The sequence below is a fragment of the Nelumbo nucifera genome, chromosome 1, assembly GCF_055504915.1.
Source record: "Nelumbo nucifera cultivar China Antique chromosome 1, China Antique-T2T, whole genome shotgun sequence".
NCBI lineage: Eukaryota > Viridiplantae > Streptophyta > Magnoliopsida > Proteales > Nelumbonaceae > Nelumbo > Nelumbo nucifera.
Window position 1 is genome coordinate 142,560,386 of NC_142649.1, and position 25,287 is coordinate 142,585,672.

Sequence of the window (25,287 nt, forward strand, 5' to 3'; positions counted from 1 at the left end):
AACTTGCACAAAGGAGCCATGACAACAATTAAATAAAACAGTTTGACGGATACAAACAAGAAAAGCTATATGCCAAACAAGGGTAGATTCCAAGTTTACATCTTCAAAGAGCTTCATGTTCTTTGTGTGAATGCGAAGAACCTCTAGTCGCCCAACTTCATCTAGAACACCAATATCAATTTCCCTATCAAACCTTCCAAACCTTCTCAGAGCCGGGTCAATGTTGTTAGGTCTATTTGTAGCCCTAATAACGATATGAAAAACAAAGGGAGAGAAGAGAACGGAATGTTGTGATGAGATCCTTGGTCAAAGTTTTCCCTCTTTTCAGCACGTCTGCTTAGCCTTGATCATCTCTGCAATAAAATCGAGAAGAGAATGAAATGAAAAATGAAGGAGAGAAAAAACATAAATTGAAAACATAAACTAAGAAAAAACATAGAGAGAGGGAGAGGGAAAAATAAAAAACGAAGAGAGAGAGAGAGAGAGGAAAGGGGAGAAAGAGAAAGAAGGGGACATGAAGAGAAAGGTAGAAAGGGAGAGAGAAAAAAATGAAAAATAAAAGAAGAGGGAGAGAAAAGAAAGGGGAGAAAGTGGAAGAGGGGTGTGCGGCACGTATGGATATCGTTGCACGTGTGATTTTAGATGCGTGTTACTTATGGCATTAGTAGTTTAGTTACTTAAAAAGAACTACGTACCATCATGTTATATTGTTGTGGCATTAATCTGTAATATAATGCGTACTTATAATTTATAAAGCAGTCAGTGGTCAGGCCGTTCAACCCGTGATCGGTGATCCAATTACCTTCCGGTTTTGAGAGTGATCCGGGTTGACAAGCTGCTATTAACACCGGTCTAAGGTGTCCCACCACCACCATTCTCTGGACTCTGGTACTATGATGGCCGGCGGTTGTTCCGTCCTCTCTACTTCCCAGTCGTCATGCCCCAATATTCTACTTCAAAGACAATGTGCCTGCTAATTCCCGTCGTTCTCGTTGATGCTCGATAGATATTATATTAGGGTTTTGGTTAAAGAGACAGTTGAAATGTTTTAACGTATTTTTTACTTATACCAGTTGGAAATCAAGGATACCTACTGGAGCTGCGTTCCATCTTTGCCTTCCATATCTTCCTCCTTAAAGAAAGATGAGCTATCCTGGATTAGTTATCACTTAAAGAGGTCAGTCTGAACCTTCCTTTTCTTTTGTTGTTTATGCCCTAAACGTTTCGAAATTGTGTTAGAACTCCAGGTATCGCTATAATTTTGATCCCTGCTTTTGAGAAATAGACTAAAATCTGTTCACCCTTAATCAAGCTTATTCAATTGAAAAGATTGGCAGATCTTTCATCCTTATTCTTTTCTTGAGTTTATGATTGATTTTTTCTCTATTCTGTAGTTTGTACATAGATTTTATTGAATAAATTTACATATACGTGTAAGTTACATGGTGGGTATAATACATTTTTCGAATAGGTGATTTTTCTGAAGTTGGGGTTACCCGAATTGCTACATTTCTGTGACTTGTAGTCCACTTCACATCAGATTTGCAAAGTGTTGAAATTCTAACCACGTTGAGAACGGTAGCTTACGAAATTGCTCCTATCTGTTCAGTGTAGCCTGAAAGTTCTTGATAAATGTAAAGGGGATTTTTATTCATAAAAAAAATGTAAAGGGGATTTTCCCTTTTCATATAATTCATCACTTGTTAATGTTCCGTGTGCTGTGTGAACTTGCCAAATGGAAGTTGAGATATAATTGGTATTTGGTACATGGTGAATGGTATTTATTTATTTGTTTCCATCTTTTCTTTCGGGAATCTGATATTAATTGTGAACACACTGTTTACTGGGGTTAGTCATGTAATGAATGGTGTTTATTCTTTTCCTTCCCTTTTTGGGTACTTGTTAAGAGGACATCACCCAATGTTGGCCCCAGATATCTGGGTCTTGGGAGGGGTGGATTGGATAGTGGATACAGACCCAACCTTTGTCATTTATTTTTGCACAAAATGGCTACTCGCAGACTCTAGCCCACACTTGGCCCGGGGATTTTTGGGAACTTGATATTGGATGGGAATGCCCGATTTCCTTTCTTTCTTCTATTTTCTTGATGATCTTAGTCCAATCAACTGGATTATTGTTGACCCAATATGACACATTTCCAACCATACAATCTTTCTTGAACTCTATTTGTTTAGAGTCTGATTGGTTAACACGTTTCTGTTCAAAGAGTTTATTCAGCTATAGTTCTTAGTCCAGGGCCACTTCTAGATGTAGGTTTTCATCTTTCAGTGCCTGATAAGCATCATACGCTTTGTTGGGATTTTCTATGTAATCTGTTACTTGTGATGTTTTTAGGTTATGATAATAAGGGGGTATCTTTCAGGTGAGAAGAGAGAAAGGAGACTAACGACCTTCCTGTAAACTAATTATATATAACGCCAACCAACCCAATGGATCGACAAGCTCACGACTATGCAGCAGCGATGGCTTATGCTCAACAGCAGCAACAGCAAGCAGCCAATATTCAACAGCAACAACAATTTGGGTTTCATCCACAGCACCAGCAGTTCCCTCAGCAGGTTCATGGGCCTCCTTTTGTACCTCCACATCCTTCTCTTCAACAGTTTCCTTTCCACCGGCACTTGCAGCAGCAGCAACTACATCCCCATCCTCACCACCCTCACCATCTTCTTCATCTACGGCAGCAACAACAACCAGCACCAACATTTCCCCCTCATATGCCTCCTCAACATGTTCCCCCACCTTTCCATAGTCCATTCGATTCTGCTCCACCCCCAGCTGTTCCCCCCTCTGATCCGGAGCTCCACAAACGCATTGATAAGCTTGTAGAATATGCTGCTAAAAATGGTCCTGAATTTGAAGTCATGATCCGTGAGAAGCAACGAGATAATCCTGATTACAGTTTTCTCTTTGGTGCTGAGGGGCATGATTACTACCGTTACAAACTTTGGTTATCCACAAGTCCGTCGGGTGCTCCTTTCAATCCTTCTTTCCCTTCCTCCTCTATACCTATGATGCCTCCTCCTCTGAACCCTATGATGAATCCATCTTCCTTAAATCATTATCCCTTGAATGCCCCAGCAGCTGCTGGAATTTTGGGTGCTCATCAATTGCATCAGCCTCCTTTTCCACCCTTTTATGACCAGCACCAGCACTCTCAACCTTTTCCTGCACAGCCTAGACCAGATTATGATCCTTCAACCAAGTCCTTCAAGGGTCTCTCCGGACCCCTTCCTTCTGATGTTGCTGCTGAGCTCAATAACGTTCTCAACAATCTCACTGGTACCAAGGAGTCAATAAAAGGTGCCAAGATTTGGTTTATGCAAAGGTCTCCATTTGCACCAGCTCTAGCTGAGGCCCTTAGAGATAGGGTACTTGCTCTTGATGATTCTGAGAGACAGTTGCATATAATTTATTTGGCCAATGACATTCTTTTTGACAGGTATTTCTTTAACAGAATTTTATGCCTTTGAGCTGGATTTTTTTCCTGGTTTTAATATTTTATTTGCCAAGTAAGATCCTCCCTTTTTTGATAGCATTAAAAGTACTTGTTCTTTTCTTATTGCCCTTTCTCAATCAGCTTTCTCTTTTCTCCACATTTCACAGAAATATATGTAAATGTCAGCCATATTTATACATTTGATATTGTTTTAGTCAGTTGATGCTATTTACCATCGTTTGAGTGTTTTCTTGCTGAATTTCATCTTGGTAGAACTTGTAATTTACCATTTTAAGTTTGGCACTTGAAGCTGGGTTATTTGTTGCATTGAAGTAGAACTTACATTCACAGTATTCTGTCTTTGTATTTTGTTTCTGCTCTTATATCTATTTCATGCATTTTATTTTTTTGAGTGCAAAAATCAATGTATTTCATTAAAGGGAAATAAAAGTGGGGGATGTTACAAAAGAACGATGTACAAGATGGAAACCAACATGAATGACTTGAGATCATCACAATCTGTACAAGCATGTAGAGTACATAAGTTCCCATGGAAAAGAGTTTTTTTTTTCTGTAAATTCCTTCCCAAATTGCCCCTGACCTAGCATGGCCATCAAAAACTGCATTCAGCTCCCTAGGAGTCCATTTCAAAACATGAGGAACAGAATGAAGAGGTGAACTAATGGCCTTTGAAGAATTCCTTGCCAACCCTCTATCCCATCTATTGGCCTTTGAAGAATTCCTTTCAATTGAAAGAGAGGAGGGTTGTTTTAGCCATAGCAATCTTATTGCTATCCAAAAAGGCCATGAGCCCTTGACTTAATTTCTATTTTTTTTCCAATGGGGCTACTTCATGCTTAATCATGTCACCTTCCCTTCTAGATGTGAAACCACCAATACCAGAAGGAAAAATTCTAAACTACAGCAAGGGGCTAGTCATGCAGTATGATATAGAAGTTTGCACAATCAAGAAGCAATACAATGCAACTGATTAGAAAAAGAAGCAAAACACACATGGAATATGTACTGGAGATGGTAATCTTGAGATTGATGAGTGGGAATGACGAGATGGGGGATCTGACTATGATACCAGAAAGGCATGATATTTAAAGAACTGATAACTAATCAAGTGGTATTCATCAGAATTCACCATGGGGGTGATTGGTCAAAGCTCTTCCAAGTATCATTCCTTTTTGGCACCATAGGTTTACCCTAAAATTAGATATGAATGAATTTGCAGGAATTGAGGTGGGTAATTCTACTAGGTGATGTGCAAAAGTTGACTGGTATGGTTTGGTCATGTGCATCCTGGTGTGAGTTGAAGGATGTAAAGGGCAGGGAGAAAGAAAAAGGATGTAGTTGGAAGTAGTGAGAAGATAAGTAATGATCCATGCCAAAGATAAGGATCTAGAGTTCTAGACAATGCTAACAGTGGACTAGAATTCTCTAAGAAACCTTAAGCCCTGTGATCTAGCCCTGTTGTTTTCTGGTTCTTTTAATCTCATAATTGTAGTTGATAATTAAGTTTTTTGAAATATTGGTTATTGGGTATTATTTGGAAGAGATGCTTGATTTTATAAGACAGTTAAAGGAAAACCTTGTTTTGTCTATCAGCCAAGTGCTGTACTGCTTTTCTTGTACTGCCCGCACTGTCTATCTTGGGACAGTCTGGTTCTTTGTTCATTATAAATGAATGAAATTCATTTTCGTTGACAATCAAGAAAACCCTTGTTTTGTCTGCTGGTACCTAGTACCTATACGGTTTTAAGAGGTTTCTATGCAAGCTTTTGTTTGAGCTAATATTATCTTGATTGGAATGTTTGTTTAAATGTCGGAGTGGCTATGTTTTGAATTGGTATAGAATCAGAATGGATATTAAATTTGAGATTTGAGTATTTGGTGCTATGAACTTATCCAATTGGGGGTTAAGATGAGAGCTTCAAGTAGTTAAACTAGCATTTCTGTTCATGAACAAAGATCTCAATATAACTCCTGCACAGCTCCTACCTCCCTAGTCATTGAACTTAGAATAGGACAGGTTTTGACTTGTAGTATGATTGGAACCGGGATTGTACCCACAAACGTTATGGTTATGTTGCAATTTCTTATACAACTAAGATATAGAGTGTACCAGTTATCTTATAGAGATGTGATGGTTTATTTAACCGTCATTCAGTTCTTTTCTTATAAGTTGCTTAAAACTTAATTGATTCTTCATAATTTGCATCTTGATATTGCACATGTATAACTTTTGCAGTTTAGGTGATGTTTGGTTAAACCTCTTCTATTTCTTGTTGGATATTTTATGTAAATTTGGGGTTTCTGATATCTTCAAATGTCAGGTTGACACCATGGTGAAAAAAAAGAAGAAATCCATTGAAAAATTACTTATCTTTTAGGTGGTGTTTGGCTCATGAAAAGGGTGGTGTGGTTCAAAAAATGTACCATTTTTTTCCAGAAAATGACAATGCATTTTTTGAACCAAATAATACAGAAAGGGTTGTTCTATTTGTTCATTTTTTGAACTACAATATGTGACTATTGATTGTGTGACTCATGTATTGTATACATGTAACTTCGCTATTTGCCATATAGTCATTGTTGGGTAAAAAAATTACGACTGGTGCTTTATAGATGTTGAGACACTGTAACTTCCATGTCATGCTTACATCAGTGAACCATGTTTTTTTTTGGTGTAGAACACTTCGTCACTAACTGTAAAGGTTCATTTTCATTTTTGATGTGGTCTGAAATTCCCTTGCGTATAAAAGTTGTGGCTTCTCTAGTTGGCTGTTGACTGTCAGGATGGGATTTGATCGTAATCACTTAAAATATGATATAATCAGAAAGAGCCCCTCAACAAACTCCTTTCAATCCTAATGTATGAATGAATGAACAGATCTTGGATCCAACTGGGCAAAGACTAGAAATTCTGATGTGCTGCTTTGTTTTTCCCCTTCCCATCTAAAATTGGACAGGGTTTGTAACTTTGCCGCTCCATTATATGATAAATTTTATTATCTTCTACTGATAAAAAGGTTTAGAAGTAATCATTAACTGGTTCATCTTCTATTCTATTTTCCTTTAACAATTTATCTCAATTGATGACACCAATTGGTGCAGCTTGCAAAGGCGGATCAATCCTCGTGACCTTGATAATGAGGCCCTTGCCTTCAAACCTATTCTTGGTTCCATGCTTGCCAGAATTTACCACAACCCTCATAATAAAGAGGCAAATCAGTCTCGATTGCAAAAAATTTTACAGTTTTGGGCTTCAAAGGAAGTCTATGATCCTGATACTATATACTCACTTGAGGGTGAGATGATTGGTGGACCTCCAAGTAATTCTTTTCCAGGGCATCCTAAGGAGTCATCTACCTCCTCAGTGGATCCATCAAGTGCTGCTGGTAATCTCTCTCTCTCTCTCTCTATCTCTCGTCCTCCCATACTCCTCCTTTGTGTTTGTGCCAAGTGGTGCATATCCGACTTATAGTGCATATACATGTATATACTTTATGAAGTTTCTGTAAGAATTTTATTATTAGTTTTTTCTCTCTTTTGCAGGTTTGCAACAGCAAATATCTCATGATGCCTCTAAATGGCAGCAGGATAAGCCAGGAGATTCGGTGCCAGGTTTACTAGATCAAGAGCAACCAGATAAACAAGTGCCTACTGTCATTACTGTGCAATCATCCCTTTCAACTTCCCAGTTTGCACCTCCTGTACCCCAGCAATTTCTTTCAAGCTCGGTCCCTCCTGGCCTTTACCCACCAGTTACTGCATCTCCTTTTGTGGGGTCTGGACCACAACCTACTCAACCAGTTACTTCAAATGTTGGCATTGGAGAAAAGGTGCCTCCTTATCCCTTGTTCCCACCTGGTCTTATTCCTGGAATGGTAAGGAAGATGCAGATTGGTAGTGGGGTACCATACTCTCCCATGAGCCCTCTAGACATTCCTACTGTTATCCCTCCATCCACTGTATCTCCTTCAGAAATTCTTGAGAGAGTTTCAAAGTTCTTCAAAGAGATTGGCGAAGTTAACCCATCAGAAGGGCCCATGAAACCATCAAATTCAAATGATGAAGATGATGAGTACGATAGGGAGTCTCCAGTTCGCAAGGGAGGGGCATGCATTCCTCCTCCTCCAAACCTGCTGCATGTAGATCCTGAGACAGGAACTTATGCTGATGGAAGTGTAGAACAGAAACCAGGATCTAGTGGCTCGGGAAGATTGGGACTTGGGGCGACAGCTAATCCAAATGAAGTGAGTCAATATGATGATGTTTATACTTCTTATAGGAAACAGAGGAGCTCCAGTTACCATTCGTCCATGAGTGCAAGAGCTGCAGCAAAGTAAAAGAATTTTGAATTAGGATTACTGTTTTCGCAAGGATGTATGGGGTTTTGCAACCTCGATTGAATATTTATGCTAATGTAGGCTACATGCAGCGTTATTTGATATACTTGTTTCCATTGTTTTCACCCCCCCCTTGACCTGGATGGGTCGAACCATTCGAACCATCACATTGTCATGATTTTGGGTCCGGTTTTCCTAAAACATGGGATTTGGCCAAAAAAGTGTTGACTTGGTCAAAACCTGTTTGACCTTGCCATCAGGTCATGGGTTATACACTCCATGTTTACAAACTTTAGATCGAGGTCCAAATTTTGCGCTTAGTTGTCTTATTGGAGTGATTTATATGCCGATTTTGGATAACTTTTTTGTGATATGTACGTTACGTTTTAGCTAGTTTTGCTAAATCTCGAATCCCAATTTTTAGTATTTTAATAAAAAACAAATTATATATATATATATATATATATATATATATATATATATATATATATATATATATATATATATTATTCATACTTTCACACAATCTAACTACTCTTCTGACCGGTTCATCATATTTAAACCTGCAAATCTTCTATTTTTTGTTCTCCGCCAATGCAGATCTGATTCGGTTCAGTTTGGAAGGAGTACAAATACAAATATGTAGAGTGAAAAACTTTGTATTTTGTATTATTTTATATGTATTTATACTGTACATATTTGTATTTGTATTCTTTCCAAATTGAGTTGAAGAGTCATAGATTGACAAAATAGCCAATTGGCTATGGTAATTGTGGGTTGTGGCAAGGCCAGAAGAACCAATCAACATCAAGCGATAACACTGGGAGTCACTCCCACAGTCCCTCCTAAGCATGTTTGTGGGTTGGGTTTGAGCTTAGCTTTTGCTAAATTGGCCATGGTAATTGTGGCCTGGCCGTGAATAGGTATACTCTTATCCAATCTAATCTATGAATAGGTATACTCCTATCCAATCTAATCTACATTAGATGCAAAGCAATGTTTTTTGTTGGGCCCGTAGTCCTTGGAGCTTGATGAGGGCAGATTTGGCTCTCAAATGACATCATGACACATGGCATCTTAGAACAACTGAATGACACCTGGCACCACCTAGGCAATGACTTGCTTTAACCAAAATGATGGAGTCCTAATTGGTGATCTGCCTCTGCCGCTGACCTAGCGATCTGTCGCCGTAGACCTGGTGACTTGCCTTTGTCGACCTAGCGACCTACCTTCCGTCGCTGACTTGGCGACCTGCCTCCGCTAACCTGGCGACCTACCTACGCTGCCGACCTGGTAGAAACCTAGCTAGCGACCTCATCCACAACTTAAAGCGACAAGCAGCACCTTGTCCAGGGCTGACCTATGGTACCTCATCAGTACCAGTCGAAGTGATATTGACACGAGGAGTGACCTCTCTCGAGGGATTGCCAACCTGATTGAGGTCTAGGTCTTGACTTGTGAGACGTGCTCGTCGACCAATTCTGCATGCATCCTGTCACTCCTGGGAAGTTGGCTCCCATACCGAATGTTCCAGAGGAAACTGAATAAAGCACAAAGATTGGTCTACGTGCACGACTACCTCCAAGGACTTTGGATCGGTTAAGAACGTTTTCTAGAAGATCTCGGATACGGTGCATGAAGTCCATGCCAAACAATGCCTATATAAGGGCCTTACTTCCATCCTCAGAAGGTATGCACAATTTAGCTCTTACAGCTCTTTACCGCTCCTGCTTTTGGCTCTCTCAAAAATCTCCAACTCGTTGACTTAAGCATCGGAGTGCCCACCTCGGGTAAAACAACCCAGGCAATTTTACATTGTTTCCTTACAGGTTGCCCCAGTAAACTATATAGCTTGTCAATATTCAGCTAGGTGTTCAAACCACCTTCTAGCTAGGAACTATTTAGTTAGGTGTTCAAGCCACCTTCCAGCTAGGAACTGTTCAACTAGGCGTCCAAGCTGCCTTCCAGCTAGGAACTGTTCAGCTAGGCGTTCGAGCTGCCTTCCAGCTAGGAACTGTTCAACTAGGCATCCAAGCCGCCTTCCAGCTAGGAACTGTTCAGCTAGGCGTTCGAGCCACCTTTCATCTAGGAACTGTTCAGCTAGGCGTCCGAATCACCTTCTAATTATGAACTGTTCAACTAGGCATCCGAATCACCTACCATCCGGAAGCTGCCAAAACATGCATCTTCAGAGCTATAACTACATGAATGCATTGATGTTGGTGATGCTAATTTTAAAGCTCCATTTGGAAAGAGTACAAATACAAATATGTACAATTCAAAATCTTGTATTTACATCGTAAATATTTGTATTCATACTCTTCCCAAACTAAGGCTAAGATTCAACTTCAAATTACCATGAATAAATTGTACATACATAAAAAGCAATACAATTTTTATTAATATTTTAAATAGGTTGTGTTCCAGGGGAGAACTAAGACGCCGAATCCAACTTCCATCATCTTGGCATCCCTGATCTAGAGGAGATAGCCAAACACACTATTGTTGCTGACCGAAACAGACCAGCACCAGTTACCATCAGGGAGGTTCTTAGTTGGTAGAGGCCGCAGGAAGGATTTCGTTAATGTGGATGGGGCAGCAGTTTCTGGTGACAGAGGGGGCGCTGGAGTTGGTGTTAGATATGACAGGAAATTTTCTTCAAGCATGTGTTATCCCTTCCTCTTAATGCTCGCTAGAGGCTGGTGCTTTCCTTAAGGCTATGTTTGGTTTGAAGGAAAAAGTAGGGAAAGGAAAGGAAGGGAAACTTTTACAAATCTTGTATAAGTTTCCCTGCATTTCCCTTCCTTTCCCTATTATTTCCTTCAAACCAAACATAGCGTAAGGGTCTAAAGATGGTTGAGGGATCTCCAATTTAATTTTTCACATAGGAAATTGTAATTTCTTTATTCACACTTGCCACCTTTTGTTTTATACCAATTTCTTGGTTCTCCCCCTTTTATCATTGTTAAATCACTAAGGTAAACTTGTTGAAATAGCAAGGATAAATAGTAGGGGAAAATATTAGAGTCTAATGTTCAACTAGGATCAAGTATTCATAAATGCATGTGGTGATTCCCATAGCTTTACTGGCTTTCTCCTTTGAGTGGTTACCAAAAGATGTTGATCTCTTATGATAACTCCACCCATGGGAATGTGCTTCTATAGTTAGTTTCTTATGGCCACGAGTAAAGGACTCTTAGTTAATGCACACATATAGCTTTTATTTAGGGAGAGTATGAAATACCTAACGCAGGGAGAGTAATAAGTACATACAAAATCCAAGGTTTTGCACTCCACAGATTTGTATTTGTACTCCTTCCAAACTGAGTCATGTAGAGTGCAAATAGTTTTTCTTTTTCAAAAATTGGTCAGAGGGTAGGTTTAGACCTATCTCTCTCTCTAGAATATAGAAGTGGGAAAAGCGCATTCCCATAAAGCTCTCAGGAGACCTACTGCTGTTGTGATCCTTCAACTCAGGAGACCTCCACAACACTGTTGAAAGATTGATTTGATTACAGGCCTCGTTAGCAGTAGGAGGTTTTACCGGCAAATTAAACTAGCTAGGAGATGGCTTCTAATTCAAGTATCAGTCAGATTCTGTTCCACCAATTAACAAAGTTATGGCATGAATCATATCCATGGATTAAGGGTTGAGTGGTGAATAGAATACTGTCGAAAATGGCAAAATGCAAATGCTGTCTGACTGGAGAACATGCAAAATTAATGGAGGAAACCATGACTATATTCCCCGGTTGCTGACGTGGGGCGTTATTATTGGTTAAACAGCCCCAATTCACAGTCATCCAGTGTATCTCATCCGGACTCGACGACTCGTCAAAGAATGGCAACGTCCAAGGCCGGTTGTCCATATATCAGTATCAGAAGGAAGGTTTGACACGGCCTTGGGTCGTCCCTGTTTGATGTTTCCCCGTCTGAGCTTCTTAGTGCTTATCATCATCAACCTTTCCCATTTTCAACGTCTGTAGTATTTTCTCCATTAGAAAATTTGGCCTTTTACGATTGAGAAATGTCGAGACCTTGCATCGAAACGTAGGGGAATATCACGCACCTTCAATTTCTGGTTGGGTGAGAGAAGTAATGGACACCGATGCATGGTGGAACTCTCTGTCACCCGGCCCCGACGTCAAGGGCCGTGTTTTCCCGCGGACTTAGTTTGATGAGGCGCTTGGAATCTTCACCTGCAAGTTTCTTTGGAGATCTACGTCACCCCATCGAGTTCGGATCTGTGAGAAACCTGTACTCCTGCAGAAATGGTACTGTGTGTTTATCTGCTATTGCAATGAAGCATAATGGGCAATGTAAAGGTACTTTGGATTGAACTGGGTATAAAGTATACTTGAGAGATCTACGAATCCTCTCTCTCTCTCTCTCCTGTTTGGGGATACTGTTTTAAGTGAACATTGAGGAGATGTCCAAAAAATTGCACAAAATCATAAACAGTGGCGAACAGAAGAAGTATTGAGATTGAAAATAAACTACTACAGTAACGAGAAGAAGTATTCAGATCACAAAAAAGCAAATTACAGTAAATAGAGATAGACAGCCCCCTCCATACGCAGTTGACATGGTGGTGGAGAGATGGAGTAAGAATCAAAAAGCGAACATAAATACTTAGCCAGCAGAGCCCAGGAGGCGTGAGGTGAGGAGTGGAAAGGGAGATTTCAACGAACGAGGAAACGCAGACGCCATGGAAAAGGGGGTGCGTGAAACATTTGATGTAATACCCTTACCAGCAGCGCCGTGTACTGCTCAAGCAGCTCCGCCACAATCGCCACTAACATCATCTTCTTTTTGGTTTTTACTTCTTCAGCCTAGCTACAGTGCGGCAAACGCCCTACCAGGTGATTTTAAGAGGTGATTTTCAGTCACCTCTTAAGAGGTGATTTTCAGTCTTCCATTGAAAATCTGCCACGCCGCTTTGAATAAAATAAAATAAAATTCTTTTATACACAGTTTTCTCTTCCACTTTCCCTGTTTTCTACGTTTTCTTTATTCGATTCTCTCTCTCTCTCCCCTCCTGGATAGGCCCAGCATGCATTCATCTCAGGCCTCTCTCATCTTAGAGTTGGTTTTAAAAATTCTTGACAGAAACAAATTTATATGGAAGAAATCTAGTTTTGAAAACATGAGATTGATACAAGTCTAGAGGTGTAAAGTGGGCCGGCACGGCACGGCCCGCGGGCGGCCCGTGCAAAGTGCGGGCCGTGCCGTGCTAGCCCATAGGCTGTCATAGGCCGTGTCATCCTTTCTGGTGAAAATTTTGGGGGTCGGCCCGGCATGGCCCACAGGCTGGGCTGTAGAACGTACCGTGGACTTTGGCCATGCCGGGCTGGGCCACAAGGCGAGCCTTGGGCCTGAGCCAAACCGAGTTAGACTGATTTTTTTTTGACTTTTTTGTTTTTTTTTTTGAAATTTTTATTTCTTTTGTAAGTAAAAGTGTAAAACTAAAATATTTAACTTTCCTTTGAACTTTGTGAACTATTTGAAAAATTAAGAAATGAGAAATCTAAGTTATCTAACACATAAATGAAAAAAAAATACTTAACCAAATAAGAATGATGGAATAACAAATTGGAAGAAAAATAGGAATTTTATTTCATTTAAATTTGAATGATATAAATTACAAATACAATGATTGGATGATTGGATATTTGGATGAATAAAATATGAAAATGGAATAAATTAATAAAATATAAAAAATACAATATAGTTACAAATTGAAAATACAAAATCACATTGTTAAAAATTAAAAAAAAAAGCAAATAAATTAAATAAAATAAAAAAATTACAATAATTTTAAAAAATAAAAAATTCTATGCAACTAGTCAACTTCATGAATCATGACTTTCATCATCTGCTTTAGGTGAAATATCCGGTGTAGTATCATGCCCTCCTTTGTCTTGTAATCTATGTTCTGCATCTAGCCAATCCTTAAAGCTGATGCACATCTCTATACTTTCATCGTTCATGCAGCTTCTCTTGTTGTCCAACACCCTGGTACCTATACTAAAACAAGACTTCGATGGAAATGTAGACACCGGAGGGGTTAGTAGATCACGTGCCATGGCGGCGAGAATTGGATAATTTTTTGAATGTTCATTCCACCAGGCTAAAATATCAAAATTATTTGTTCTCTCACCTAAACTAGAAAAATTTGCTTGTAAATAAAAATTAAGTTTAGTAAATGAACTTATTGTAGAAGTAGCAGATTTCTGCCTTCTACTTATTAAATAAAAAAGTTTTTCTCTTGTACTACTGGTCTCAAGATCAGAAGTAGAAGATGTTGTATAAGTTGTAGGAAATAAAAAAATATTAAATTGTACATTTCAAATAACAAAGTTTTCCTACTGTTTTAGATTCATATAAATTGTACATTTCAAATAACAAATTATTAATTTCTTCTTTTTTATTTTCAATTTCAATATTCATATTTTCACAATATGTTTCAAGTAAAATATCTAAACCATCTTTCCTAATCCTAAGGTCTAATATTGTAGCTAAACAATAAAGGGGAGAAATGTTCTCCCAATATTTTTTAAATTTATTTTTCATTATTTCAATAATACATTTAAATTATGGATTATTTCTATATTTTGCAAAACAATCACTAATTACCATTAATTGATAAGGTAAATTACAACTAGTTGGATAATAAATATCTGATAATTCATTAGTTGCATCATAAAAATGTTTTAAAAAACCTTTTATACAAACTACTATTCCCTAGTCTTCCTCAAATATAATATCATTAGGCATTTTTGCATTATAAAAATTAGTAAGAATTTTTTTTATGAGAAATACAACTTTCTAACATAGTATAGGTAGAATTCCACCTATTTTTTACATCTAATATAAAATGTTTATATTTTAAACAATAATTTTGACATAAATATTTAAATTCTTGTTTTCTTGCCCCTGAACTTTTAATATATATAATACAATTTATAATTTTAGAAATATGAGTAGAAATAATATTCAAGGCATTTTGAATACATAAATTTAAGATGTGACATGCACATCTGATATGAAATAATTTATCATTTAAACATGATTTTAATTGAGGTTTTAAAATATTTGTTGTAGAATCATTATTGCTGGAATTATCAAAACTAATAGAAAATAATTTATTTTCTATTCCATAAGCATGCAAAGTATTTAAAATACTTGCATCAATAGCTGGGCCGGTATGTGGCCATTCAAGCCTACTAAAACTTAAAATTCTTTTATTTAAAGACTAATTTTCATCAAAAAAATGGTTGATAACACAAGTATAACTTATGTTAAATTTAAATGTCCAAACATCAAAAGTAATTGCAAATTTAGAATTAAGATTTGATAACAAATAAATTAAATTTTTTTTATTTGAATAAAAAATTTTTAAAGCATCCAATCTAATAGTATTCCTAGAAACTTTTTTATATTGTGGGTTTACAGAATTACGCAACCATTTTTCAAGCTTAGTATCTTCAGCTAATATAAATGGTTGTTCTGCATGTACAATATACTTTGCTCATTCTTGTTTCATTTTTTTTTGTGAATATTTAAATGTACCAAAACTCCCCCTCCCAATTTGTGTTTGTGTTGTTTATCTCCCTTCTTCTTCTTCTTCTTCTTCATTTTCAGTGTGAGCAAATGTCTGCTCAAATGACCCGTACCACCCTTGCTATAATAGCTAAAGTCTTTTCTACATTTTTGGCAAACTGCTCTTTTTCCCTTTCCCTCAACATTCTCTTCTTTAAAAAATTTTCAAACCAGGCTACTCAACTTAGAGGCCCTCTTTTCCTTTCCCCTATTATTAGTACCAGGGGTGAAAGTTCCACTTCCATCAATATCAATAGAATCAATGTTAACACTATCATGATGCGATTGAATATCGTTAATAGTGAACATGTTGGGGAATCGGTTTTGGGAAGAGCTGGCCATATTTTTTTAAATTCTAAAAAGATAAAAATTAATTTAATTGGACTTACCCGGATTGCCGGTTCAAAATCCCAACTTGATTTCAATGGTTAAAGCCTTTCAACATCCAAGCCTCCCAAATTAAGATACTTGAGATGGTTGAGCAATCATACTTGAGAATTGGAGAATCAGACAATCAGCTAATCAGAATTACTCAGATTGTAGAGAATTGAGAATATATGAGTATGAGGGAAAGAGAAGAGATTAAGACAATTGTTGAATTGGTATGATGAGATTGGTGGAGGATAGGGCCATTTATAGGAATTGAACATAATTCAATTGCCCAAAATACCCTAAAAACTAGTAGTTTTTTAGTTGTTAAGAGGGGTATTTTGGTCATTGTAAAGTTATTTATAACTTTACCCAAAAAGCCCCCCTAAACTAGTTGTTATATAGCTGTTGGGGGGCATTTATGTTATTTTTTCTCCCCTTCATAAGCAAAATACATAAATACCCCCTATATAGTTGTTTATAGCTGTTAGGGGGGGTATTTATGTAAAAGACCCCCCAAAAAGCTGAAACTACCTGTTGGGGGGGGGGGGGGGGCAACGACTAGTTTTCGGATGGGCCGAGTGCAGCCTGTTACAGGCCCTGTGGGTCGTGCCGTGCCGGCCCGTGGACTACGAACCCCCAGCCCTGCATGGCATAGACCATCGCGTCGAGCCTGGCACGACCCATGGGTTGTCATGCCGTGTCAGGCTGGGCCGGTCCAATTTCGTGCCAGGTTGAGGGCAGCCCGACCCGATTTACACCTCTATACAAGCCATTGAAAGTTAGCAAATGGATCTGATTTTTGAGAAGATTCTCTATTTGAGAGAAAGGGAAATGGAGAAGTATAGGAGAAAGAAAGGGTCAAGGCAAGGTTCAAAGTATCGGAAAGACAAATTTAAGAGATGAATCGGGATACACCTTGGATACACATGGATACAGACGAAAAATTAAGATACACATGGAAACACATGGAAATGCTATAAATACTCTAATAAATCATAAATAAACACCAATATCACTAAATATAAGATATAAATGAGCTATTTATGTATAAAATAGCACGTTTTAGTGGGTTTTATGAAAAAAACATATTATAATCAATAAACGGGAAGTCGGGAACAGAAACATACTATCTAATTATGGACATAATAGATCAAGTAATTATTTTGCATGTTTTATTCTAAAAATTAAATTAAAATTAAGAAAAGTAAATATGTAACAAAAAATTAAATGGATTTATGGACATAATAGATGAAATAATTATTTTGCATATATTATTCTAAAAGTAAACTAAAATTTAAAAAAATAAATATCAATGATTCAATGTTTTAAAACACTGAGGTGTTCCACTACGGCACTACCTAGAGGTGTGAAGCATAATTTAGAATGCAAGAGGCGTAAGCTTCCTTAAGAGGAAGGAGGAAGGGGGGATTTCATTTTTTTTCTTTCTTTAATAAAAATCTTTTTTATTAAAAAAAATAAAAATGCATAACATTTGCTAAAAGGGGGGTCTTGTCGAAGCAAAGGCGAGCGAGCGAAGCAAGGATCGAAAATGGCCCTTTTTTAATACCTTGACATCAAACTTTCTTCCTAGTTTTTACTATTCAGATTTAATCCTCACAAGACCATGCTCAAATCGTACTCATAGCCACTTGTACCTGTGTATTGAGAATTTTTCCCCGTGAATAAAAACATATAATTATAAAAATATTCCTAATACACGGTTGTAAGTGGTTGTGAATATACAATGTGAACATGGTCTTGTGAGTATTGAATCTGGTTGTTGACTCTTATGTGTATTTCCGCTAAGAACACTGGGTGACTCGTTTAAGTCAGCAACCAGGTAAGTTGCCATTTTAGGGTCATTTACTAAGAATCAGAATTTGCTAACAAAAGAAATCTAAAAAATGACATTCTTTTGAACCCATTGTTCGTTCCAAATAAATAAAATAGAAAATAAATGAAGGAAAATAATAATAATAATAATAATAATAATAATAATAATAATAATAATAATAATAATAATAATAATAATAATAATAATAATAATAATAATAATAATAATAATAATTTCTTTTATTATTTTCTATTTAATTTTATATTTATTTCTATTATCTTCATCTATTTTTACTTTAAGTTTTTTTTTTATTTTTTATTTTATTTTTAGAATAAATAATGTGCAGAGAGGGCTTGTTTCCTAAAAAGGTGATATAATACTTTTTCCAATATTTTTATAACATAAAACCATTCCTAAACAAATGGTTTCTAATAAAAGGTGAATTAAGTAAATGGAATTTAAAATGGAGGGGATCTGTTTTAATAATATGCAAACTATAAGGTAGGTATTAGTAGTTAGAAACTATAGGGGATGTATAAATGGCACTTGATATTATCATCAAAGATAAAACCTAGAGAGAGATTGTTAAATGTTATATGCAATTAGGCCTTGTTTGGTAGTACTTTTGAAAGTACTTTTCATACTTTCAAAAGTATGAAAGTACAAAAAAAGTATCAGAACGCATTTGTTTGGGTTGTTTTTTATTTAAAAAAAAACATTAAGTAAAAGTATAAAATTATAAAAAGCACGAAGACAACTTTTGATACTTCGTGTTTTTCGGCTCTCTGACATACTTTATACTCTTAAAATGTATAGATCAACCACTTGTGCGATACTTATACATCTCACCACGTGGTAGTATATATAAATGCCACGTGGAAGTATAAACACATTAATGTATTTAGTGACACATGGAATTCACATGCCATTGATCCAACATTCAAATGCCACGTGACATCCATATCTACGTGCCATGTAATATCATTGACTTACTTTAAAATGCAACGTGGCATTCATATATGATGCTATGTGACATATACATATTATTGACTTACATTTAAAAACCATGTGGCATTTATATATTATTGACTTACATTCAAACACCACGTGGCATCATATATGGATGCTACGTTGCATGCATACGTATAAGATATTTTGTTAGATTCAAACCCCATCATGTATTTTACTTTGAAAACCATATTTTTGAAAAATTTCCATCCAAACCATTTTTGAAGTAAAAGTATGAAACAAAAAATATACAACATACTTTATACTTTGGTGTTATTGAAAGTACAAAGCATAAAGTATCACCAAACAAGCCCTTAATCTCTGACATATTGTAGTGGAGACTTGGGATCAAATTCCACTGATGCTAGGGTCAACCAGTTAAGGAGATAGAGGATGGGCTACCCCCATTATGTAACAGTGTAGCCCATGAAGCAAATAAATAAATAAATGCCACACTTTTTTTATTTCTTTTGAAGGGCTACACAACTGTGGTGGGGGGGATCCCCCAATAACCCCCCCCCCCCCCCAACTCAAGTGCAAGAGGAATTCAATCCCAAGTCTTTGCTACTACCAACAAGATGACCTTAATGTTAGACAGTGTATGCCCTTAGCTCCAATAAAATTGATGTATAAACACATTTATTGTAAATAAATAAAAGTACATAATTGTTTATGTTATCATTGGTGTGTTTATGTGTAATTACCCCTTAAACTGGACACTTATGAGACTCGTTTTAGTTTAGAATGTTCTCAACCGTTGGATAGACTTGGGGAGTTTATCCTGCCAAGGTTGACACTGATGTGCTGTCAAAGAAGTTGGGGTAGCTTGTCTCAACTGCTAGGGTTAAACCCGAAGCACATGTAGTGTGTGTTTTTTTGAAGCACTGAACCCGAACCATTTTCCAGTTATGCCCTAGACCTTGGAGACTGATGGGCAAAATTGGAAAGTTACATATAACCCCTGGACTTGATTATGGTATTGCACTGGATGTCGGATTGAGCTGTCTTTGATATGCCAATTAGTGAGATCCTTTGAGGGTCAAAACCTGGGTATGTTGGGGCAATCTGAGAATTCACTTTAGTGGGTGATCATAGTGATAGGATCAACCCCTTTATCGGACAAAGTGAATGATCGGGACTGCACTCTCTTTGATGGAAATCAAAACTGTTGGGACCCATCCAAGTAGTGATATATATTCATATGATATATATATTATGTTTGTTAAGAAAAATGTTTGCAAAAGGTTTTAATTCCCGGGACCTATCCGAGCAGAGAGTACAACACTACACCTTGCAGTCAGGGGAGAGGTCCTTCCCTGTCGGGCAGTGTTTGATCATTGTGGGCTGAGAGGTTAAGTGTAAGAGACCATTTAAGGGTTGTTTACTGATGGATTGTATCTTACTTAAGTCCGTTATGCTTGGGCCTTCATAGGATGGCTGGACTCAATGATAATTTAACTATAAATGTTGGGCCTGTATTGAGCCCATATTGATAGACTCAGGGGTTTATTGCATTTGGCAGTGAATTCAGGCAGGTCTTTTCAAAGAGGCTGGGTCAAACCCATGTGGGCTTATGTGAGGTCATTGTTGGGGTCCCATGCCATATAAATCAGACATAAATGGGCCAACAACTATCTTGGTACGTGAGCCACTTGCTTAATGGTCCTAAGGCCCATGATTAATGTAATTAATCAAGATGTCACATGACAATTTAAGCAATCATGTGACATGGGTTTGGAGCACCCATTCTCATAAGAGGATAAGACCTATCCACTGGTAGAGTCCAGATCCAAATAAAGATTTGGATTACAAACCTCCTAATTCGATTAGGAGTGGTGCTTCTTAAGGCTTAAGAAAAGAGAGATCGAACTGCTTCAGATGACTTTGCTTTCAGTTTTCTCTCTCTACTATTTCTGCCCTGAAATCCTAATTCGATCTCCCCTTCTTGAGACTAATCTCGATCAGCTCGATCTATGAATTTTGCAAGAAAATATCAGAGGTCGTGGTCACCTTCCTTGTTCGATCCATACAATTGGATTGCAGTTTTGCTGAAAACTACGTTGCTGAATCAGCTTCACTCCAAACTGCACCATCTTTAGTGAAAGTTGATTTTGGGCTTTGATTTGGGCGTGAACTACCACTTTGGGAGTTATATCTGTGGAATCCATATCAAGTATACATCTCCCTCTTTTTTGGTTTAAATCTGATCCAGTTGTGGTGCAAGAATGATTTTAGAAAAACACAATTTTTTTAAAAGTAGGGAATGCGATTCCCGAAAGGCTGAAAGAAATTTTTGAAATTTTGCCCAACCATCTAGCATGGTTCAATCATCCATATGATGGATATCACCTTCATTCACTTACCAAATAGCTGGTTGGCACCTTGTTAAATGCTACACTCTTTTCACTATAGATAAAGACAGGAGCAGAGCCAGTGGGACCTAGGGGAGCCATGCCCCCCCCATGATTCAAAAATCTCTATTGTAATGTGGCTTTCTATGTAAATTTCCCCCTCCCCCACTTTCCACTTCAATGGTCCCCCCCTATGGGTCCATCCATACTTCATTTAGGTTTTGACCCCCCTTATAAAAATTTCCTGCTCTGCCCCTAGATAAAGATGTGTAAAATAGGCTAAAAGACTCAACAATAAAATAAATATAGCAATTATTTATGCAGTTAATTTGAAGTGCAAATCTAAACTCATATATCGATTTGAGTTTGCATTTGTTTGTTTGTAACTATGATTTATACTTTTATTTGATACAAAATCTGTACTTTTTGTTTCATTTGTACTCATTGAAGGTATGGATGTAAAATTCTTATCACTTTTCTCTTACCTCCATTTTCTTTTTCATGAAGACCATATCAATTTTGATTTCTGGATCAAATAAAACTCATATTTCCATTATTACTGCCTCATTTTACTTCCTATATATTTTTCATAAATAAGTAGCACAAAGTCAAAAGTCAAACAATAATTATCCAAGACTTACAGTCAACCTATTTACACTCTAAGGATCTCCTACGTATAAATTTTTCTTACATCCCTATCCAGAAGACACTATTATTCGGTTAAAATCGAAATACTGAACTGAAAATTTCGGTTTTGATTTTCAGTGTTAGAAATTCGATTAACTAAAAAAAACCAAATTAACTGAAATTCATTATATAATATGTAATATATAATATATTATATATTATATACTTATATATTAATATATTAATATATTATATAATATATTATAATGAAATTCAATTTCATAATATATTATAATATATATAATAGATTTATAAGTTATAATATATAATATTTTATATATATTAATTAAATTTGGTTTTTAATCGAAAACCAAACCGAAAATTTTGATTTCGATTATTTCAGTTTTCTTGTAATTCAGTTTCGGTTCAATTTTAATTTTTTATTTCAGTTTTTAAAATCCTATTTTTAACAGAATCAACCCAATGCACCCCGAATACAAGAAAGATATTCCTAATGCCCAACTATATATGTAAGAATTTATGGGTAGAAGATCCAACTGCATTTATACCAACGAAAATGAAGGGTTGTTGTTGTTAAATCCACCTCATAAATAATTAAATATTTATTGATTTATAAAGTTGGAAAGAAAGCGAGACATCGACCATGACTGAAAAAACAAAATGAAAGTGGCAGCGACAAGACTCAAGAGTGGAAGGTGAAAGATCTTTTTGTTCTTCTCTTTTGTGATTGCACGCAAATGATATAAGGCAGAGGATAGGACAACTGTTGACGTGTAGTTGAATTATTTACAGGGATAATGGCAAGAAGCAATCCAAACTCTTCGTTACTAAAATGATAAGAAAAGAAAGAAAATAATCTCAGCCTCTACAATGCATTCAAACAATTCCATAACAATTTAACATGTGAAAACTGTGGAATCAGTGGAGGTCTTAGCGTTCCGGGTGCATTTTAAGACTTGGAAATTTCCCGTTGAAAAATGAAAATGTTTTGGATACAGGGGGTCATACATAACTTTAGGAAAGAACTTGGGCTTATTATGTGAAATTCTCTTTCAATTTATACTTTTAGGTAGGGGTGGATTCAAGCTGAGCTAAGTTGAATATTTGGCTATTTGAGCTTAATTCGTTCATAAATTATCAGGCTCGAACTCGAGTTCAGTTCGAATTAGAGACTTGAGTTTGAACTTGGCTCGAGTCAAAAGCTTAGAAGTTCGAGCTCGACTACATTTGATTGCATGTCTCCCTTAGCTGCTGAAGTGTTGCGTTGAGTTCTTCCTAGCAACCAAGGTCTCCCTCAGTTGTCGTCTTGCTGAGGTACTAAGCCAAGGTCTCCCTTAACAGATGAAGTGCCGAGCTGAGTTTTCCTTAGCTGTCGAGGTGCCGAGCTGAGGTCACCCTTAGTGGTAGAGGTGTTGAGCGGAGGTCTCCCTCAGTAGCTGAGGTGACATAGGTTCGCAAGCCTCACAAGTCAAGCTTTATTAAGCTCGAGGTCAGCTCGATTAGCAAATGAGCCTATATATTAGGTTCAAATTTGGCTCGAAGCTCTATTTAGACCGAGCCGAACCAAGCTCGAACAACTCGTGAGCAACTCATCTCGTGGCCACCCCTACTTTCAAGAGGCACCTGGATCTGCCACAAGACCGGATCTTTTTTCCGGCAAGGGTCCTAAAAATCAATCACAACAGCATTTGCAGTCGTGCATTAGGAATATTTCCCTTGTCCTCTATGGCAAGATATTCCCAATGCACAGCTCCACAGGTTGTTGTGACCAGTATCTTCGGCCCATTAAAACCATGCCACACTCGGAAAGCACCACATCCTGCTATACATTAGGAACATCTACAACATTCATGTATGTATAGAAAATATTTTCAACCTACGGCTGGATGCAATGTGAACAGAGTTCTGTGGGAATTGAAGGAAAGTTTTCATTGTTTGTTTCTCTGCTTTCTATGCTTCTGAAATTATATACAGCCAATTTTCCAGCTTCTCTCTTTCACTCTTTTTGAACTCCTAACATGCAAGTCGAACATGTAAACAAAATTCGAAATTGATGAGCAAAGCAACACATGTCCCAAGATTCGAAATATTCGAGCAAAGCCCAATTGATTAATTTTCATAACAAGACTGAGTTTGATAAGATTTTTCACTTCACTGCCACCAATCCAACGTTGTATATTGAGTCGATTCGTACTTATTGGAAGTTTCTGAAAGGGATGGTAGAATCCATCGTATGGACGCCAAAACAGATGCGTAATAGGTGGGCGAATTTTAAAAATTTTCTACCTGTCTTTCAACTGGGAATCGCATTCCCTAATTTTAGAATCAAGATTCAAGGATCCTACTTGAACCAGAACCGAACCAAATCTGAACCAAAAGTGAAGGGAGTAATTATACTTGATCCAGAGAAAAATTTCTCCCAAAGTTGGTGTTCACGCCCAAATATCAAGAACTGTGGAACAGAACCAGCAGGGTGCGTCCTACACATTGAATCCTTTACAAGAATCCTTTGGGTGACAATGAGCACCAAACCGAATCAGCCTTTTCAACAAAGACTGATATCAAGAACTATTCTTGATCTTTCTCTGACAGAGAAAACGAACTGTGACAGATGGATGGCAGCTGCAACAAGAGGGAGCTAGAGAAATAGATGGCAAACTACTTTTCTTTTCTCTAGGGTTTCTGAGATCCTATCTCATAAAACTGCAGAGTGTGTTCTGTCCCCCTAGGGTTCGAATTCATTTAATTCGATTAGGGTTTCTTCCAGTTGCTTAATGATTAAGAAAGGATTTCCTGATCATATAAATAATTGCCCCTTATCCAAATCTGTATTTGGATTAGGACTCTTCTTAATCCTATCTGCAGATTAGATAAGCTTTTGGGCTCATCCTAATCTCAGATCTACCCCTTAATAATGACTGATCAAATCAGCCCAGTTCGAAATGGGCTTTAGGCCCAATAAGGTTATGTGCTCAAAAGTCTTCCAAACTGCTGCCCAATTGGGCTTCTTTGTATGGCGTGGGACCCAAGCATTGATCTACACACCAGCCACATGGGTTCGGCCTAGCCTCTGTTACAAGGCCTGGCTGAATTCACTGGAGAGCCTAGTAAACCCCTTGAGCCCATCATAAGTGGTCCCTGGGCCAAGCCATCTTATAAAAACCCAGGGATTGTGGGCAGGTGCAAGATTAGCCCATCAGGTGTTATCCCAAATGGCCTTACACTTAACCTCTCAGCCCATAATGATCAAGCACTGCTCGACAAGAGAGGACATCTCCCTCGGCTGCAAGGAACAGTGCTGCACTCTCTACTTACATGGATCCCGAGAATTAAAACCATTTGCAAACAATTTTGAAACCATACTTAAATATATATCATATATATAAATTTTGCAAAACAAAATTCCAACGGTTGAAATCAACTGCCGGCAGTTTGGTTTCCATCAAAGAGAGTGCATCCCCGATCATTACCTTTGTCCGACAAAGGGGCTGATCCCGTCACTATGATCACCCACTCAGATGAATTCTTAGACTGTCCCAACATACCCAGGTTTTGACCCCCGCTAAGGATTTCACTGATTGGCATATCTAAGACAGCCCAATCCGACACCTAGTGCAGTACCATAATCGGGTTTAGGGGTCATGTGTAACTTTC

General features: G+C 37.4%; 1 protein-coding gene across 2 annotated transcripts; it reads left to right on the forward strand.

Annotated features, from left to right (window-relative positions):
• Positions 1 to 869: 869 nt before the first annotated feature.
• LOC104585688 (SUPPRESSOR-OF-WHITE-APRICOT/SURP RNA-binding domain containing protein 1-like) lies at positions 870 to 7,922 on the forward strand. Of its 2 annotated transcripts, none has more exons than XM_019200549.2 (4): positions 870 to 1,177; positions 2,356 to 3,463; positions 6,584 to 6,867; positions 7,025 to 7,922. In XM_019200549.2, exons 2-4 carry the CDS (start codon positions 2,451 to 2,453, stop codon positions 7,816 to 7,818), a joined length of 2,091 nt encoding a protein of 696 aa, XP_019056094.1. In that variant the 5' UTR covers positions 870 to 1,177; positions 2,356 to 2,450; the 3' UTR covers positions 7,819 to 7,922. The 2 variants fall into 2 exon arrangements, with proteins under 2 accessions (XP_019056094.1, XP_010240951.1); XM_010242649.3 differs by having other exon boundaries at positions 871 to 1,177; positions 2,384 to 3,463.
• Positions 7,923 to 25,287: the final 17,365 nt, after the last annotated feature.

Excerpts from the sequence above, each read along its gene's own strand:
- LOC104585688 (XM_019200549.2), top strand. The coding sequence starts at position 2,451 with ATGGATCGACAAGCTCACGACTATGCAGCAGCGATGGCTTATGCTCAA. Across the intron at positions 3,464-6,583 it reads AATGACATTCTTTTTGACAG|CTTGCAAAGGCGGATCAATC; the intron begins GTATTTCTTTAA and ends CAATTGGTGCAG. Across the intron at positions 6,868-7,024 it reads GGATCCATCAAGTGCTGCTG|GTTTGCAACAGCAAATATCT; the intron begins GTAATCTCTCTC and ends TCTCTTTTGCAG.